This window comes from Psammomys obesus, unplaced genomic scaffold (assembly GCF_907164565.1).
Source record: "Psammomys obesus unplaced genomic scaffold, mPsaObe1.curated_primary_1811, whole genome shotgun sequence".
NCBI lineage: Eukaryota > Metazoa > Chordata > Mammalia > Rodentia > Muridae > Psammomys > Psammomys obesus.
This window is the reverse complement of record NW_026585685.1, coordinates 4,081,558-4,101,129: the sequence shown is the minus strand read 5'-3', so window position 1 is coordinate 4,101,129 and position 19,572 is coordinate 4,081,558. Positions and strand designations below refer to the sequence as shown.

The 19,572-nt window shown below is 42.0% G+C and overlaps 1 protein-coding gene across 2 annotated transcripts in view; it reads right to left on the bottom strand.

Annotated features, from left to right (window-relative positions):
* Window positions 1-18,258, bottom strand: part of Trim33 (tripartite motif containing 33) — a 94,351-nt gene extending 76,093 nt beyond the window's left edge. For both annotated transcript variants that reach the window (XM_055628631.1, XM_055628638.1), the window contains exon 1: window positions 17,671-18,258. In XM_055628631.1, coding sequence (XP_055484606.1) covers window positions 17,671-18,196 — 526 coding nt within the window. In that variant the 5' untranslated portion in view covers window positions 18,197-18,258. The remainder of the gene's footprint in view (window positions 1-17,670) is intronic.
* Window positions 18,259-19,572: the final 1,314 nt, after the last annotated feature.

The window sequence follows — 19,572 nt, the reverse complement described above, 5'->3', positions numbered from 1 at the left end:
TAGCTGGGGAGGGAAATCAGCTGGGTGATTTCTCTACCTCTCTGAGCTAGCTATCAGGCTTCCACCCAGCATCTGGCTTGAGTCTTTATTGATAATACTGAATGTTGAGATTATGGTAGAAACAATTATTTGCTGCTCTAACATGCAGGAGGACCACAAAGACAGAGAAATCACACCAGCTGCAGACAAACTGAGAAGCCATCAGATTTGGTAAGTGACCTGGTAAGTTTTTAGGTAGAGAGTGAAGGCTTAACTGAAATTGGCTCAATACAAATAACAATTATCATTTTGGTATTTCATATTTTATTCTTAATAGAAATAGTGGCTTTCTAAACCCTCTCAAAGAAAAAAGCTTTAGATATACAGGAAAATTATGAAAAATGGACTGATACGATAAAAGCCAAGAAAAATTAGCCTTATAAATGAGAAAAATGCTCAGACACAGACAGGAATTTTGGCAAGAACCTACTGTACCACCCTATGATGAAACTGAAGAAGGGTGGCCCAAGGTTGTTAGAAACCAACCTTAGTTTACCCAGGTAGTACACAAGACTTATCAGAAGAGAGTGAGCACCCCAAGGTTATGAAGAAATTAAATAGAATCCTAGAGACGCAATAGATGTGAGGAGATTTTAGGAAACGGCCTTTTTATATGGTGTACCTTCACCCCGTGTGAAACAGACATTAAACTCATGAGCAACTCAGAACACAATTATCACCCAACACTGGAAAGATCTGGCAACAGTAATATTGGAAGCTTGTCCTCAGTTACAATGGTGAACATGGTAGAAAGAGGAAGCTGGGGCCATAGAACAATGAAAAAGGCCAGGGGTATTGATATTTCCCAGGATCAACTGCTAGGTGAAGGTCAATATGCTGAGTTAGAAAAGGACCTTTAATTTAAGGATCACACCTGTGTGTGGTGCTATGTCATGTAGCATCTTTAAATGCTTGGGACATGGTTGAAGAATCAAGAAAGAAGTCTGAGTCATTTCCTAAGTATACAAGGCCCAAAAGAATCCTTTACTGACTTTTTGCAAAGACTGACTTCAGCTGTAAATAGAATAGTATCAGATTCAGAAACCAGACAAATATTGAGCGAATCTTTAGCTTTGGAAAATGTTAATGCAAAAGGATGATCAAGCCTTTAAAGGCAAGATCAGCACCAACAGATACGTGGATTAGAAATACAGCTGATATTGGATCTCGTATTTATGATGCTATTCTGATAGGAAAAGTAATTTCTAAAAATTTTAAAGAAAAATCAGAATGTCAGATGTTTTAATTGCGGTAAGCAAGGCCATATGAAAAGGGACTGTAGACAAGCATTCCTAGAAACAACGTTTTTTTCTAGAGATAATTCAAAAAGGTGGCCCCAGGCCTCTAGCGTTTGCACAGTGGCAAAGGCCAGCACTGGACTAATGAATGCAGATCTACAAACAGGCGGATCTCTCTAAGTCAGTTTTCTAAATTCTAGAGTTACAGTGAACGTGGTGGTGGTGGTGGTGGTGGTGGTGGTGGTGGTGGTGGTGGCAGCAGTGGGACAAAACTCAAATACAGCTTCTACTTGCTAAGTTTACACACTAGAGAAATCACATACCATATTTACAGACAAATATTAATTATAAAAGCCCTCTACAGGGTTACTAGAAAGGCAGCTAATTTACAATGGGGACAGAAACAAAGAATCTTTTGCAACTGCCAGTAAGCTCATCTCCATGCATGGAAACCTAATATTGAACCAGATGATAGCCTAATTATGGATATCATATTCTTGGTGAACTGGTAACTGGGGACTCTTCATAAAACAAAAAGGTGTCCACTAATATTTGCTTGTAGGCTTCTACTGCAAATGCTTTCCAGATACAAAGAAGAAACAAATCTGGACATTTTACTTAAGTCACTGCCAACCAACCTATGGTCAAAGGGTGTCCCTTACAATGCTGGACTGGATCCATTTGAAAGCAGAGTCCTTCGTAGCCTTAGCCATGGACGGATAGAACTGACCGTGGAACTAGTATCTACTGGAATACTTTCTTGACCAGGATGTGGTAGCAAAAGGGTCTGTGCCTTCCCTTGCAGAGGAAATAGCTCAGAGGCCTATAATCCCATCCCTAAGCCTATTACCCCTTCCCCAAAAGAGGTGGCAATGGGGACTAATGGAATGGTCTCAACATTTGGCTAATAATACATGGTTAATGATGAGTCAACCATTGATGCAACTAATGGAAAACTGCAGCCCATAGACTGGGGAGGGGAGGGTTGGAATGGTCAATACCGAGGAAAGAACCACAAAGTCAGTACAGTACTAGTAAGACAAGCAACTAGGAAAGCAAAAGGAAAATCTCTCACTTCTCCAAGTCATGGTGCATGTGGAATGTATAGTTATATGGTCATGAAAATGAAAAACCAGTACCTGGCAGATAAACAGCAAAGATATCTGGTCATGGGAGCCTGAATCAAAATAACAAAACCTAGCAAAACGTATCAAAGTCATCGATTTTATGTAGCTGATACAGGCAAGAGATAAAATGGCTGAAAATGATGAAATAGTGCACAAATTGGTATCGTGATTAATTAAGATTACATATTTCAATCTGCCAGAAACAAATTCAGAGTAAGTCAGAAAGAATGATAGATTACACATTCAGAAGAACTTGCAGAGGGTGGGATTGGGAGGGAATGAGGGAGCGGGATGCAGCTGGGATACAGAGTTAATAAAATATAACTAATAATAAAATTTTTTTAAAGTATGAAAATAAAAAAAATTAAAAAAAAAAAACTTGCAAGTTTACCCCAGCACTAAAAAGTAATAAAGAACCAAATTAACCAGGAAAACCCTATGAGAATACCTATTATAAGGAACCTATAGCCAGATGGTGGATCACACCTTTAATCCCAGCACCTGAAAGGGAAAGGCAGGCAAGTAAGAATTACAGTGCTTTAAATTTAAAATCTGCTTTCAAAAGGCAGGCTGAAATTCAAAGTGAATGTCCTTTGTGATCTAAAAATAAATACACTTAAACCCTGAATTGATATAGGAGAAAGGGGAATATAGGTGTATTTATCCACACATACTAAGATATATTTAGTTTCAAATTTTCAAAAGAATTTCTTTAATTTCAACTGAAAGATAATACTTTTTCTGCTGCCAAAAACATTCTGCCTTGGGAAAGATATAACCTGCCCCCAAAAAAGAACTCCCCAGAGTTAGGGTTGGAGCAGGGTTTTGCTTTTATCTTTCCAGGAAAATAAAAGCATCTAAGGAATCCGGAGAGTACTGGACAAATGAAACATCTGAAGAAAAAAGATGGAGCATCAAGAGAAAGTATCCCAGGAAAAAGACTAAATTAGCCAAGTGGTGTCACTTCCCTCTACAGAAAGAAGTGGCAAGTGGTCTTTATGTGGTCCCAATTCCACAAAAATTAAAGCTGGCTTTAATTTGGAATTGGAGCATGGCTCTCTCTTTCTCTAAACCCATGCATGCTTGTTAAAGGAAAATCCAAAATTTCTGTCTCCTATCAGAAGAGCCACCGGGTATGGGACAGAGGAAAACAAAAAATAAGGAATTATTCTATTGCCACTAATCTCATCTTTTGGTTTTTCATTTGACTCTTTAAAACTTTTCTTAAGGTATAACTATCTCAGATATTTAAGATTATTATATAAACTGTCGTGATACTAATACTCATAAAGAGTACTAACTTTCTAGAAATCAGCTTTATCTAGCTTCCTATATGTGTATTCAGATTTGAGTCTGAAGCAGGTAACTAGGAACAAAGTTTTTATACCTCAGATGTACTCAATAGACTGTGGTCCTGAAACCATTTGGCGATCTCCTGATTATGGCATTTAAAATGTTTATGTTTTCTATAACAAACCATGACTATTTCTAACAATAACCTCTGAGGTCTCCAAGATGATGGGGCCTTGCAACAATGAATCCACCTGTATTGTGGTAATGCTAATCATTCGCCAAAACTGTCCCGTGCCTCTCCTGTTGCCAGGTCCTGAACAAACTTTGACACTTTTGGGTTGACTGCTATGTTCTAAGTCAGCATTGCCACTAAGCTGACAAACACCACCCAAAAGACCAGCTTCAGACTACAAACTGCTGAGGACATTCAAACTGCTGGTTTATATGAGACTGACATGCAACCAAACTGGACATTATGGAAAGCTTGGCAGAAATAGCCTCATTACTGTAAATAATTTTACTCTTGTTGAGAATTTAAAATCTTTCCTTCTTATTTAGACAAAGAGGGAGAAATGTTGCAGGATACTTGATCACACTGTGAACCCCGAGATTGCATTTACTAGAAATGCCTGTTTCTAGTTGTGATGTGGCTCAGCCCTAGCACACAGCTTTAATCCAAACCTTTTCTCCTTGTAAACAGGACTAAATAAAGTCAACCATAGGTCAATAGGTGGATCGAGCAACCAGTTGACAGGGAGTGAACACAGGAAAAAAAAAAAAAAGGGAGAGAGAGAGAGATAGGGGGGCACAAGAAGTAGAAGGAACAGTCCTTTTCCTTTTGGGAGGTCAGCTAAGGAAGAAAGCCAGCTGGTGCTTTCTCTGCCTCTCTGACCTCAGCACCTAGCTCCTGAGTCTTATCAGTAAAATCAAATGTTTGAGATTTTGTTAAAAAGAGTGTCACCTCCCTTATCATATAGACACAAAATGCAAAAAAATAATTTTAATTATAAAACACAAGTATAAGCTGGGCACGGTGTAATCCCAGCACTCAGAGAGGCAAAGGCAGGCAGGTATCTGTGAATTCAAGGCTAGCCTGATCTACAGAGCAAGTTCCAAAGAGCCAAAGCTATAACAGAAAAACCCTGTCTCAAAATCAAAACCTAAAAAAACAAAAATAAAACAAAACAATGAAAGCACAAGTGTAAGGCAAATCAGAAACCAGGCTATATACCGAGAAAAAATTATAAACAGAAGCACTGGGGGAAAAAAAATAAAACAGAAAACCCACCAAGAAAAATGTGAGCACACTGGAGTGAGGAAGTATATATAGCTCAATGGTAGAAAAGATAAGACCAAGTTCAATTCCCAGTATTGCAAACAAGAGGGAGAGATGAGGGAGACAGCACACAAAATAATGCTAAACGTTACTAGTTCTTAGGGAAATGAAAATTAATATCTAGGGTCAAGATAGGCCTTGGCAGACCAAAAAAAAAAAAAAAAAAACTCTTATCAAGTCTGATGACCTGAGTTCAGTACCCAGAACCCAGTGGAGGAAAGAGAACAGATTCGCACAAACTGCCTGCCAGCTGAACGAACAAACACACACACACAAACACACACACACACACACACACACAATCTCTCTTTGATATTCTAGCCAGGCATGGTGGTGAACACCTGTAAATCTCAGCCCTCGGGGAGGCAGAGGCAGGTAGATCTCTGTGAATTCAAGAACAGCCTGGTCTACAAAGTGAGTCCAGGACAGCCACGGTTACACTGTCTTGAATATTCTACACTACTACATACTCACCAGTAAGATTCAGTGTTATTCTGAAGACACCTTATACCATAATTAAAAGGTATGTGAATTTTGAAACCTAAACACCACTTACGTTGTTGCATTCCAATCATTTTCCAAATACTACAAGATTCAAATATTAATTTGAAAACATGTTTGCATTTGTTTCTTGTACTACAAAATACTGATGATTATAATGATGCTTGTTAATAACATATTATACAGTACTGGGAAGAAGGCTCATTGGGTAAAGTGCTTATGACCTAGCTGAAGAATCTAAGTTCAATTCCCAGCACCCAGATAAGAAAGATGGGCTGGACACTGTGGTACATACTGTAATCCCAGTACACACTGGAGAGGCAAAGATGGAAAGTCTCTGAAGTTTGCTGGAAGCCAGTCTAGCTCAATCTGGTTCAGTAAGAAACCCTTTCTCAGAAAAACAAAGTCTAGAAACTAACTTAGAAGATCTGACTTCAACCTCTGGTTCTAGGCATACTGCAGACAAACATGAACAAACACATAAAACACACTCACACAAGTAACATCAATGTATTACAATACAGCTACTGAAAACTCTAATAAGGGAAAGTTTACTTAAGTACTTAAAGAACTTAAACTTCAAAGTTAGAGCGTCAAAATGAGGAGCTTGAGATGTCTAGGTTAGGAAGCTGCTGGGATAATCTGCGCTGTATAAAGGCTGTCTGCATATTCAAACGCTGATTTCTGCCCTGGCAGAGAGTTAAGAGCAGGCTGGCCTTTGGGAATTGTTATTTTTATGAGGCATCACCTGCCTCAATGTTTTGTAAACATTTTTCTCCCTCACCTTCTGATTGGTGATTGGCTTATAGCAAGACAGAAGAAGATAGGCGGGGCTTCCTGGCAGAGATAGGAATGCTGGGAAAGAATAAGGCATGGGGGATTTCCCCAGCCAGTAGCAGAGGAAGAAACAGCTGCCAGTGACAAAACACAAGTTAGTATAAATGGGTTAATTCAAGTTATACAAGTTAGTTGGAAATAACTAAATTTAAGGCCAAGCTTTCATAATTAATAAAAGGTCTTCAAGTCATTAATTGGGAGGCTGGCAGGCTGACACAGGCTGGCCATAATTGTAGCCCAAAATGAGGTGATACCTAGCTGTTAATCCAGCTGGATTCAATCCCCATCACCCACACAGTAGCTCACAACTGTCTGCAACATCAATCCATGGGTCCAACACCTTCTTCTCAACTTCAGGCTCGATTTCCTCATTGCTCCCTACATCTCATACACTAATTTGAGTATGATTTTATCAATCTACCTCAGTGGCCTTGTTTGTTTATATATAAAATAAAAAAAGGTGAGGGGCTTTTTTTAAAGAGCGAATGGATGAACAGGAAGGGATGGCCCTGGGTTTGGTTCTTAGCATGAGAGAAATGACATTACCCTTTGAGGAGATCTTTGTAAGCAAAGACGATATCATGAAAATGTTTTACATTGGGACTGTTTCTTTGTTTTGTTTTTGACAGAGATCTTTCTAGATGTAATCCAAGCTGGCTTTAAATTCCAAATCCCAACTGCTAGGATTATGGATAAGCAATTTTATAACTAAGTGGTCTAAATGAATTCAAGAAAAGTATTCAAATAATTCACTATCTAGAGCTAAATTGTCCTGTCATTATTAATTCAGAAAAATCTAACCCAAAAGCATATGATATTAAGTGAAGGACAAACAAGAAAAAAGTTGCACAGATGTTAAGAACAGCCTGAGTTGCAACTGAAAGGATAAGGAGCAAAATCAACGATATATAAAATGCATTTAAGAGAAAGAGATCACCTCCAAGTGGGCAAAAGCAGCAGGTTTCAGCCATAATTACTCTCTACTTCTGAATATTTCAATGAGTATTTGCCTTACTGTTAGAAAATACCTTACACCATTTTTTAATTAATTTGAGTGTTAAGTCACCTCAGCAAGGCTCAATATGTTCAAGGTTTATTATATATACCCTCTATAAAATGCTTCACAATACATGAAGGTAATGTTGAGAATAAAACTATACGGAGAACACTGAACTGCAGTGTTTTATTACTTTTGATTCTTCAGACTTACAAGTACAAACACAGTGACATTATTCTAAGCACCCTACCCTCATATCAACTGTTTTTCACATAAAAATGGGTAAATGTGGGGCTGGAGAGATGGCTCAGAGGTTAAGAGCGCTGGCTACTCTTCCAAAGGTTCAATTTCCAGCATCGAGATGGTGGCTCACAACCATCTATAGTGAGATCTGGTGCCCCCTTCTGGTGTGTAGGCACACATGCAGGCAGAACACTATAAATAATAAATGTTTTTTAAAAAACTTCTAAAAGATGGGTACATGTTTTCAATGACATTCACTCTGCACACTAGCACTTATTATATGAGGTTGTTTCTAAAAAACATGTTGTACAGTTTGGGTTATTAGCATTCTATTGATAGATCACAAGTGGGTAAGAAGCCAAAGTACTCCAAAAATTTTATTCTAGCAGTCATTTGTAATGTTCCAAATAAAAATCTAGGTGATCTCTTTCAAATCCTGCATAACATACCAGATTTCCCACATACTTCTTAAAACTTGACTTGTAACTGTTACCTAATAATTTTCACCAAATCCAAATATAGGGACACAGTATCAGAAGGCACAGCAAATGTTTCAGGCTTTGAGACAGTATCAAAAAATGAGAGGAACTTGAAAAATACAGAAAACTAAGTTCTATAATTTTATTGACAAAAATTTTTAAATGAAGTAGTCTAGTAAAACCACTTATAATTACTGTTTTGTTAATGGAACTGTTTTTAAAAGAATTTTGGACAGAATTTTACACAAAGAAACTGTCTTGAAAAACAAAAACAAAACCAAAAATAAACAAACAACAAAAAAAACACACAAAAAACCCTTCAATTCACATATTCAACAAAAAGTAATGTACGGAATCCATTGAGAATTCTTGCAAAAACAAAGTACCCTGAAAAAAGTAGAAAACATACGGCCAATTCATAGATAGAAGGAAGATAAATCATATATATGCACTCAAAAAGTACTACTGGAGCTATGCTCAGCAGTAGAGCATCTGTCTAACATATCACATAAAGGTCCTGGGTCTGATGCCCAACATATGGTAAACATGGGGCGGGAGAGTGTTCATTAGTACCATGTTGTGCATGGTTTTTTGTCACTAAACCACAGACTTTAAGTATTTCTCCACAAAGGATGAATCTGTGTTCATTCATTCTTGCAGTTTTTTCCCACTGTCCCTTGGGTCTAATGACTAGGGACAGAGGAACAGTTTGTGACTCACAGAAGAGACAGAAGTTAAGTTAACCATCACCCTGAGCTTGATCTCTAAACGTGGCACTAGGAAAATACAGTGATGAAAATATAACTATAAAGAAAACCAAATAAGTAGGTCAATGGTGAGCTATTTATGAAAAGGCCAACTTAAGGTAAGAAAAACTCATTTTTACATTCTGTTAGGGGCTCATTGATGAATACATCTAATCTAAAGACTTTAAATGAAATATTATGCTTCCTATCCTTCTCACTGTCCCAATGACTGTAAATTATCATTTTCTTATTGTCCTAAGGAAGGAACCAGGTCTTATTTTGGTTTCAGAATCCTTACATTCTAGTTAAAGAACTCATAGCACTTCTGCCTATGTTATAGCTATTTATATATTCACTATTAAAAATTTTTAAATACTTATTCTTTTTTTAATCTTCATGTTTTAGTATTTTAGGGAATGGGGAGATGCTCAATGGATAAAATGTTTTACTGTACAGGCATGAGGACTAGAGTTCAAATCCCCAGAACCCACATTTCAAAAAAACCAATGCTCAGCACGGTAGCTTACACCTTTAATCCAAGCACTTGTGAGGCAGAGGGAAAAGGGAGAGGGCAGACAGCAGAGACAGACAAGCAGATCCTGAGTTCAAGGCAGCCTGGTCTACATAGAAAGATCCAGGAGAGTCAATGAGACACTTATTTAAAAAAAAAAAAAAAAAAGTAGGAAATGTCTGATCGCTGACAGTAATCTCAACACTTGAGTGTCAGAAACAGGGGAAGCACCAGAAGACTGGCTGGAAGTGGCAATCTCCAGGTTCAGGAAGAAAACCCTGCCTCAGTAATGTGGAGTATTCAAGGAAGACACCCAACATAAACGTCAGGCTTCCACAGGCAAGCACCCACATGTGAACATATATTTGCACATATGTGTGCCCATACACACATAACAAAACAAAAAAAAAAAAAAAAGAAAGAAAGAAAGGAAAAAAAAAGAAATTTACCACAAATAGTTTTTCAAATTTAGAGAGAAACAGATAACTCGGTGGTAAATCACATGCACGGAATGTCCCAGACCATGGAGTCAGTATCTACCACCGAAACACATATACACATAGTTAAGAATGGCACTGTGCTACATTACTTTCAATCCCTTCATTGTCTGCTTTAGTAGACACTGGCCTGATAATACACTTCTGCATTTGACCTGAGTTGTCTGGCCAAAGTTCCACTAGGTTGAAAGCAAACTGGCCCTGACCTTGTAGACACAGGCAATCCTCCTCTCTCAGGTTCTCAGGTAGAAAGGACTACAGAAACACACCACCAAGCCATGCTCATTTAGTCTGTCTTTAATTTTTTCCTTTGAAGAACATAAAAAGCTGACCTCATATAACTATACTTAAGAAAAAGGAGCCACGCCTTTAATCCCAGTCCGTGGGAGGCAGAAGCAGTTAGATCTGTATGAATTCAAGGCCATCCTGGTCTATAGAGTGAGTTCCAGCACAGCTAAGGCAAAACAGAGAAATCCTATCTCTAAAAACCAGAAAAGGAAGGGGAAAAAAATGGAAGTAAGGAAGGAAAGAGACAAGATAAAAAGAAAAGGAAAACACATTTAGTAGTATTTCCAGGTAATGTAGAAAAAAAAATGACAATCCCTTGGTAAAACAAAAACTTTAAAGGTATTATTTAAGTGCCCATAGTAATGTGGACTCCTACTTCTCTCTCATATTAAGTCTATGTATTTCTTGCCTACTGTGCTTTGACTCTCTTTCCTAAGCATATCACAGCATTACATATCAGTCAGTTGGGTAATATACTGAGTTGTATAGCTCTTCCAAATGCTAACATTTTATTATCCAATATAAATATACACAGCCTGGAGAGATGGCTCAGAGATTAAGAGTGAGCGCTGGCTGCTCTTCAGAGGTCCTGAGTTTAATTCCCAGCAACCACATGGCGATCCCAACCGTCTATATTATGAGATCTAGTGCCCTCTTCTGGGGTGCAGGCAGACACGATGACAGAACATTGTATACATAATAAATAAGTAAATCTTTTTTTATAAAAATACATGCACACGCAAACACTATACAAATCTCACCAGAAAAGGATTTAAATACTGAAAAACTATCAGGATCATAGCAACAGATAGCCTTTTCCCAAAATTCTAATTTTCATCTAGAAGCTCAATTTTTATCCTTGGCAAACATATACTGCAATTTGTTTTCATAGAAGTGACAGGCTCAATTCATTTATTCTTGAGATAATGGCTGCCAAACACCCATGACTGAAAACATCGTCTGTCAGTCACTTTCAATTAAAATATTATTTTCCATTAAAAAAAAAAAAGTAACTCAACTCAGCACTCACAACTAAGTGGCAGTAAGGATAAAATGACTTAGGCTGGGTAGCATGAAGCCACCATTTTATGCTACGAGGCCAGCAGTTTTACCCGTTACTGCTCTATTACCATCACTGTGTCATCACGCAAATAATGTAGCAGTGTCGTTATAAAAAAACAAAAGGCTTTATCCCTGCAAACCACTGAAAGGGTCTCAGAGATAACAGCACTCCCATTCTGTAGACGACCCCATAAGAACTGCTGTTTAGCCAGTCAAGGCAGTCCCTAGCCTAAGGTCCCAATTTCTCAAGAAACTGAACCAGGTAGATCAATTACTTGAGCCCAGAGCCCAGGGTTCAAGGACAGTCTGGACATAGAAGACCCTACCTGGAAAAACAGGGCTGAAATTATAGGTTGGTAGAATTTTTGCCTAACATGCATGAAGCCCTAAATTCAATCATCAGCACCACATAGCCCAGGAGTACATGCCTGTAATCTCAGTGCTCAGGATATAGAGGCAAGAAGATCAGATGTTCAAGGTTATGCTCAACTATATATGAGTTCAAGACCCAGCTATATAAGACACTGTCTCAAAAGACTAGAATTAAGAAAAAGGTTAAAGGGAGGTTGACTCTGCTATTATTAGGACATATTCTTCTTCCAGAGGACCCACACAATTACCCACACCCACATCAGGCAGCTCACAACTGCCTTATCTTAGATCTCCAGGAAATCCAAGGTCTCTGGCCTTTTCAGTCACCTGCACTTGAATGCACATACCTACACATAGATAAATACACATAATTAAAAATAAAGTAAAAATCTGTTAAAATAGCAATAATAATAAATCAGTGCCCAAATAGGTAAGGTAAGCCACACAGAATCTAGAATCGCCAGTGTGTGTGTGTGTGTGTGTGTGTGTGTGTGTGTGTGTGTATGTGTGTGTGTGTATACATACATACAAACATACATACATACATACTTACTTACTTCTTGGGACATAAACCCCAGGGGTCAACCCCACACAAGACTTTAGAGCAGCTCAACCAACTATGGTGAACAGTCAAAAACACTACAGAGGGTTACTCTGCAAAAGATGTTCAGAATTTCCCTTCCACTTACTATTTAAGACTTTGCACAGTAAATAGAAGAAATCAACACAATAATTTTAAAGTTGAGACAGGACATCATTCCTACTTGAGCAACGGGATTACTGGCACAGACCACTAAATCTGGCTTTAAATCATTTTATGTTAATTCTTTTATCATTCCCCACAAACTCTAAGAACATTAAACCCAGACCTAAGAGCTGAGCGCCAGCCAGGGATGAAGAGAAAGTCAGTATGTCTATGTCTGTCTCTGCCTGCCTGACCCTCCCACACGCCCCCTCCCTCCTTCTCGCTCTATCTCTGAATATAAATTTATATTGATAAAACAGGTCAGTATACAACAATAGAATCTTAGAATTTTACAAAAACTCAACCTCCTCAGATTGCAGAAGACCTAGACTGGCTGCCTAACACTTAACCTTTCCTAAGTGTTACATAGTTACAGCAAAACCCAATGTAACTTACTCTGGATTCACTTCTTCAGCCACATCACTGTGCTATCACAAATGTACCCAAACAGGTCTCCTCTTTAAAAGTTTATCTGAGGGAAAGGGAGGGAGGATGGGAATGAGAGAGGAGGAAGAATGGGGCTACAACCAGGATGTAAAGTGAATAAAAAAATAAATTTAAAAAAAGAAAAAGTTTATCTGAAATTTTGTTCAGATGCAACAATAAAATTTGTATTTCTACTGCTACTCCATAACATACTACTGAAAGTTTTTCTGACACAACCTGACAAGGCACCAAACATTTTTTAAATCACAAAAGCACTTTTAATGGCTCACTACTGAGATTCAACAAATATGAACTAGTTTTGATTTTCCAAAGCTCTCACAGTAAATTAGACTTGTTCCTCAAAATACTTAAATCCAGAGGCTGGAGAGATGGCTCAACAGTTGAGAGCACTTGCTGCTCTTGCAGAGAACCAAGCTAGAACCAGCGTCCACCCTAGCCCATTTCCAGGGCTCCAGCCTCTTCTGACCCACGTGGACACTGCATGCACATGGTGCACAGACACATCCAGACAAAACCTTTCTAAGATAAAATTTTAATTTCTTAAAATTTAAATCCACATTCTTCAAAATATGGTGAATATTGTCTGCACCAGAATCTCAGGAGGAGATGTTAAAAGTATATGTACAGTCTGGTGGCACATGCCTGTAATTCTAGCTTTTGGGAGATCAGGGAGTTCAAGACTATCCTCAGTTACACAGCAAGTTTGAGGCCAGCCTGGACTACATGAGACCATTTCAAAAACAACAATAAAAGTACAGAGACAAGAGATGGAAGTATAACTCAGTAGTAGAGAGCTTGCCTCAAATGCTTAAGGCCCTGGATTCAACTTCCCTGCCTTGAAAAATACAAAAAGGCACAGTGCTCTTAACCACTGAGCCATCTCCTTAGTTCCTCTAGATCAGTGCTTTTCAACCTGGGGGTCACAACCCCTATGGCAAACCTCTGTCTCCAAAAATATTTATGTTACAATTCACAACAGTAGCAAAATTATACTTATCAAGTAGCAACAAAAGTAATTTTATGGTACAGCATGAAGAACTGTACTAAAGAGTCACAACATTAAGGAGGTTGAGAACCATGCTCTAGATGATTCTTATTTGTTCAAAAGCCATTTATTAAACAAATATTTTATACTATTCTAATTGGAAATAGAGATGAACAAATAAAAATTAGATTTTAACTCTGCTATGAAATGCAAAGGGTACATACACAAATTACTATTGACAAAATATTTTCTAGACTGCCTGGCTAAAATTATGTCTGATTCCATACTCAAATTGTTTTGGCTACTCTTCAGAAGTAACATTACTTAGAAAGCAGCACTATCTAGAAATGACTGTGTTTAGCCAGGCACAGTGGCACACACCTGTGATCATGTCAGAAGGAGGCATTGAAGGCCAGCCCAGTCTACAAAGCAAGTCCAGGAGAGCCAGGGCTACACAGAGAAACCTTGTCCAGGAAAAAAAAAAAAAAAAAAAGACTTAACTGTGTTCACTCCTTTCCACTTATTTTCGTTCAAAAACATAAGGGAAGATAACTGAGGGAATTAACAGATTCTTTCTCCGTCACAAAATTTCACAGAGCCAACTTTGTAACATTAATCCCTCAGCTAATCAGATCATTTGCATCTTTGGTTCCCACTTACTGCATCCTCAACACAGGCTTTCACAATACTGAATCTCAAGTGTCTTACTCACTGTGCTCTTCAGGGCCATAAGCAGTTATGCTCTTTACACTTATTATCACTTAGTATCTCTGTCAACCAAAACTTAATTTTCAATTTATTTGGTGTTATTGTCATCATGTAGAGAGTTTCTTTATGAACTCAGTATGTAAACCAGGCTGGCCTGAGCTCAAAAGCATTCCTCAAACCTCAGCCTAATTGATGGAATTATAGGCATATGCCACCACATCCAGCTCAGAACTATATTCTTGTCTGGGATGTGGTGGTTCACACCTTTAATCTCAGCACGAAAGAGGAGAGAAAGATAGGCAGATCTCTGAGTTCAAGGACAGCCTAGTCTACAGAGTGAGTTCCAGGACAGCCAGAGTGAGAAGCAGTCTCTAAAAACAAACCAACAAAAAAAGGAAACTTATTCTTAACATTCTTGCCTGTATGTTCCAGGAAGATTTCAAAAATGAAATCATCATATCCTCCTTGCATCACCAATACCTAACTGTGTGCCTGAAATTTACTTAAATAGAGGTACAACCCACCAAACAGAAACCTAAAATTCATCTAGCAATGGTGATCTCCTTTACACCAATCTCACTATTCTCCTCCGCCTCCATTTCTATAGTTACTTACACTGAGTTACTGGTAATAAACTGTAAATGTTGTTTTTATTTCCTTTGATGAGAGGATTAGATGAGAGCTGAACCCAAGCTTTACTGATCTATGGCTTGGGCTGAGCCCGGAGTGTTTCTATCTAAATATCCCTAGGCTGAGGCCTGGAAGAGTCTAGCCCCATTCAATTTAATCTTCTGCAAGCTTGGACTTTAAAGGCTACAGCTTCCAGTCTCCATCTGCTAACTTAGGTCTAAAATGTTTTCAAATTGGCTTCTCTCCACTTCTCCCTGTATTTCTCTGCTTGGGAAAACTGCCTCTGAACTCCATAAACCAAACGGCACCAAACGCCTCCACCGAACTCAATCAAGCTGCACCAAACTGCACTGTACTGACTGCATGAACTCTATCTACTGTGTTCCTGTACTGTACTCTACTACTGTCTACCCTCTGCACTGCTCTTAAGTAGCTTCTCTTTCCTGTCTGTTCTCCTGAGATTTGGGTATAGCCTATCTCTGCCTCATTCTGTCCAATTTTTCTCTGATTTGTCACTTTGTCTGTCCCTCTACTAGACATCATTGTTTGGGATTAAAGCTTTGTACAAAAGCATGTCTGTATTCCAGGCAGAGGGATTAGAGGTGTGCCATGTCTTTATTCCAGCCAGAAAGACTATATGCTAAGGTTGTGTCTGTACTTCAGGTCTGTATTTCAGACCTAGGTCTTTGGATATGATCCCTTGCCAGAGTAGCCATGTCGCCGGATTAAAATTCCTCTACAATAAACTGGTTGTCATTCTGTGAGTAACTACCATGTAGTAGTTGCTTTACATTTTCTCTCTCTTTATTTTTCCAACCCTACAGTGTATGTATCTCTGTCTCTATTCTACAAATGAGGAAAAATAAAGCTATTAAATAATTCATCAGTCCAAATTCTAGGGAAAAGCCCAAATTCAGCATTTCTCACGAAGCAATACCTACCCTGATACCAAATGTGCCTTTATTTAATATCTGGTATCAGTGTGTACTACTCATTCCAAAAAAGTTCTTGCCTAGATCATTACCAAGGTTCTCCTAACTGGGGTCCCCACCTGAAACCTTGCCTCTAGCCTCATCCCTCCAAGTGCCCTGAGTCATTTTTCTGGATCACAAATCTGATTTTTTTTTTCCCCTCTTGATACACAACTCTTCAGGAGTTGAGCTAGTTCAATTGGCTAAGTGCTTACCTAGCACACATGAATCCCCACCCCCTGCCCCTGATTCCATCACCCAGCACTGTATACAACCAGGAGTAGTGGTGCACAGATGGCTGTAATACCTGAACTTAGGCAGAAGCCCCAGGATCAGAAGTTCAAGGTCATCCTAGACACTACATAGAATTTGAGGCCAGCCTAGGATAAAAGAGACCCTTCACGAAGGTCTACAGGATAAATTCCAACCAACCCTTTAGCACAGTCCACAATCCTTTCCCTGTAGTTCCAAAATTAATTCAAACACTTTGAAATTTTAAGCCTTTTAGCAAGCTTGTCACAAAACCTAACTCAAAAAACTTATAGGATGTTCTCTACCTCATTCATATATTATTTAATTTCTACATAGAACACTGTTTCTTAAGAACATGTTAATCTAGACCCTACTAGAGTACTACAGAAGAGATCTTTCTAGGAAAAAGGAAAATTCCAAAACAGTATCTCAAATCCAAAACACGTCCAAAGCTAACAATTTCAGAAAGTGAAGGACGAACGCCTAACTACTTGGCCCATTAACAGAACCGAACTTCCACCAGTCACTTAAGAGTTGTGCCGGGGACATCATCCACCCCACGGAGAGGAGGATCACTCATCAAGAACCATGCTCCAGGACTTCCTTTAGCAGGAAGCTTCCCAGACCTTCCCTCCATTATGCCACAACCATGGTACCCACGTCTACTGCTGCAAGGTTACCCAGGATTCCCCCATTCGACTGAACGACCTCCTGAGTATTTTATTCAGTCCTAGCACCGTGCCCTGAACACTTGAGCCTATTGAAGCAGAACAAATGAAATAGCGTAGTAAGACAAACTCTCCCGAACACTCTGTTCCCTCCGAAGTTCGTTTCTTCATCCTCAAATCCAAGGATTTCCCCTAACCATGCATGCCTCTCACAACTCCTATCACTTACCAAGCTCCTACCTGCAATGTCACCAGGGGCCTTCTTTCACCCCAAGATCTCCAATGTCTTTTACTACCATTTAATCGGTAGGTAGTTCTTTCTCCTGACAACAGGCCAATTCCCCAATCCGATGCAATCCATCCCAACCCGTATCGGACCACACTCTCTCGGACCAGGCCCTTCCACCCAGAAGCACCTCTCGGGGCGGGTTTTGCAGACCCCTCTTCGGTCTCCGTTAGGCCACCCTCTGCAGAAGCGCCTCAAACCTCCCTCGCAGCATCCCCTCCCCCAGCCCCTCGCAGCCGGCACCCCTCCCTCCTCCCTCCCCGCACCTCCGAAGATGCAAGCTTCTCTGGTAACCGTCCCCGGCGCCGGGGCTCTCGCCTCTGAGACCTCTCAACACTGCCCGCTCCGCGCAGCCTCGCGGACACCCCCACCCGCGTCACCAGACCCTCCCGGGCGCGGCCCGGCTGCTCACCTTGCTGGACGTCGCCGTTGCTGCCCCCGGGGATGGGCACGCTGAGCTGGCGCTCCGGCTCCGGCAGGCAGCGCAGGCAGAAGGAGTGCAGGCAGGGGAGCAGCTTGGGCTCCGCCTCACGCCGGCTCTGCAAGCTCTGCTGACACACCGCGCAGGTGTCCAGGAGCGAGCCCGGCGGCCCGAGAGGCGGCCCCGAAGACGGACCCGGGGCCGGGGCCGAAGCCGCAGCCGGGGCCGGCGCCGAGGTCGCGCCCCCGGGGATCGCGGAGCCCACGGAGGCCGCGGGGACGGAGGCGGCCGGGGCCGAGCCCGAGGAGGCCGCGGCCACCCCCCCGTCGTCGGGCCCAGCCGCACCGCCCTCCGCGCCAGCCCGGCCGCCTTCCTCCTCCTCCTCCTCCACCAGCACCGCGGCGAGAGGCGGCTCCGCCTCCTGCGCCGCGGGCCCGGCGGCCCCGGCGGTTACCGGCGCGCTGCCGCTGCCCCCGCCGCCGCTCTCCGCCTCGCCGCCGCCTTTGTTTTCCGCCATGTTTTCCTCTTTGAACCCGCCGGACCGCCCCGCGCCGCCCGCCGCTCGCGCCGCCGCCGCCGCCCCCAGCCTCAGCCGCAGCCACAGCGAGAGCGGCCGCCGAGAGCGAGCGAGGCAGCGAGCGAGCGAGCGAGCGAACCCGCGGGAGCGCGCGCGCACGCGGCGCCCCCGCCCTCGCGTCGCGCGGCGGGAGGCCGGGGCGCGCGCACGCACGCGCACGCACACGCCGACGTCCCCTCCGGGGGGAGGCGGGAACTCCGGCGGCGCGCGCACGCGGAGCGGTCCGCGAGGCCCGGCCTCGGTGTGGTGCGGTGCGGTAGAGCCGGGGCTCTGTAGCTCGGAAGGAGGTTGTTTTTTTTCCTTCTTTCTTTCTTTATTTTTTTTTGTTAAAGCCTGAAGCTGGTGGAGCTGGGTCCCTACGGCGTGGAACTGGCTGCTAGCGCCCACATGGCGGTGGGGCGTGGGGGAGAAGGGAGGGACAGCGAGCGTCCCCTCGGCGACGCCGTCCCCAGCGACGGGCGCGCCTCGCGGAGGCTTCACCTGCCGCGCGCGCGGGCTGGAGGGCCCCCTGGTACGGACCAGGAGGTCGGGGCCGCCCGGGTGCTCGCTCGGTGTGGCTGGACCGCGGTCTCTGGAGGGCTGGGGCTCCGGAGAGCGGCTGCGCGGAGCGCCCCCCCCCCCCCGCCCCCCCCCCCCCCAGAGGTCTCCAGAAATAGGCTCCCCGGTGAGAAAGAAGTCTCCTACCAGCTATTTTTAGCTTCTTAAGGTGATTCTCCGGCGTTGCTACCTACCTGAAAGCCAATGGAAGGAGCCTTTCCTAAACAGAGATGCCAGGGCCACACCCCAGAACAGAATCAGGAAGTTGGAAAGCAGATGAACGTCGAAACGTCCCTGCGGCTGATGTGCCAGTTTGGGAGACCACGTTTCTGACCCATCTTAGGTCCTGAGAGTCTCACCCGGCGTCCCTGGGTGAGCTAGCTCACTGTCCTCACAAGCTCGGTTTTAGAAGCTGTCCGGAAGGGTTTTGCTTTATTTTTCTGAGATCGGGCCTCTACCTCAGGCCGCCGTCTGACCTCCACTTCCCCAGTGCTGCGAGTCCAGTCCAAGTCACATGATATAGTGCCCACCTGCAGGAAGACTGGTTGAGTTAAAGGCCTGCTTAGGCTTGGTGGGGACACTTTGCCTCTGAAAAGAGATGAGGGAGGAGAAATGTATGTATTAGCAACAGCTGTTTTAACGTCAGTGCCAGAAGTCCGATCTGGACAGTAGATAGTATTACAGAAAGTTTATTTGAGTGAGTCCTTAAATTCACAGAAAAAAAAAAAAAAAAAAAAAAAAAAAACGTTTTTCATTAATTCCTTCAAAATTTCTGCTGA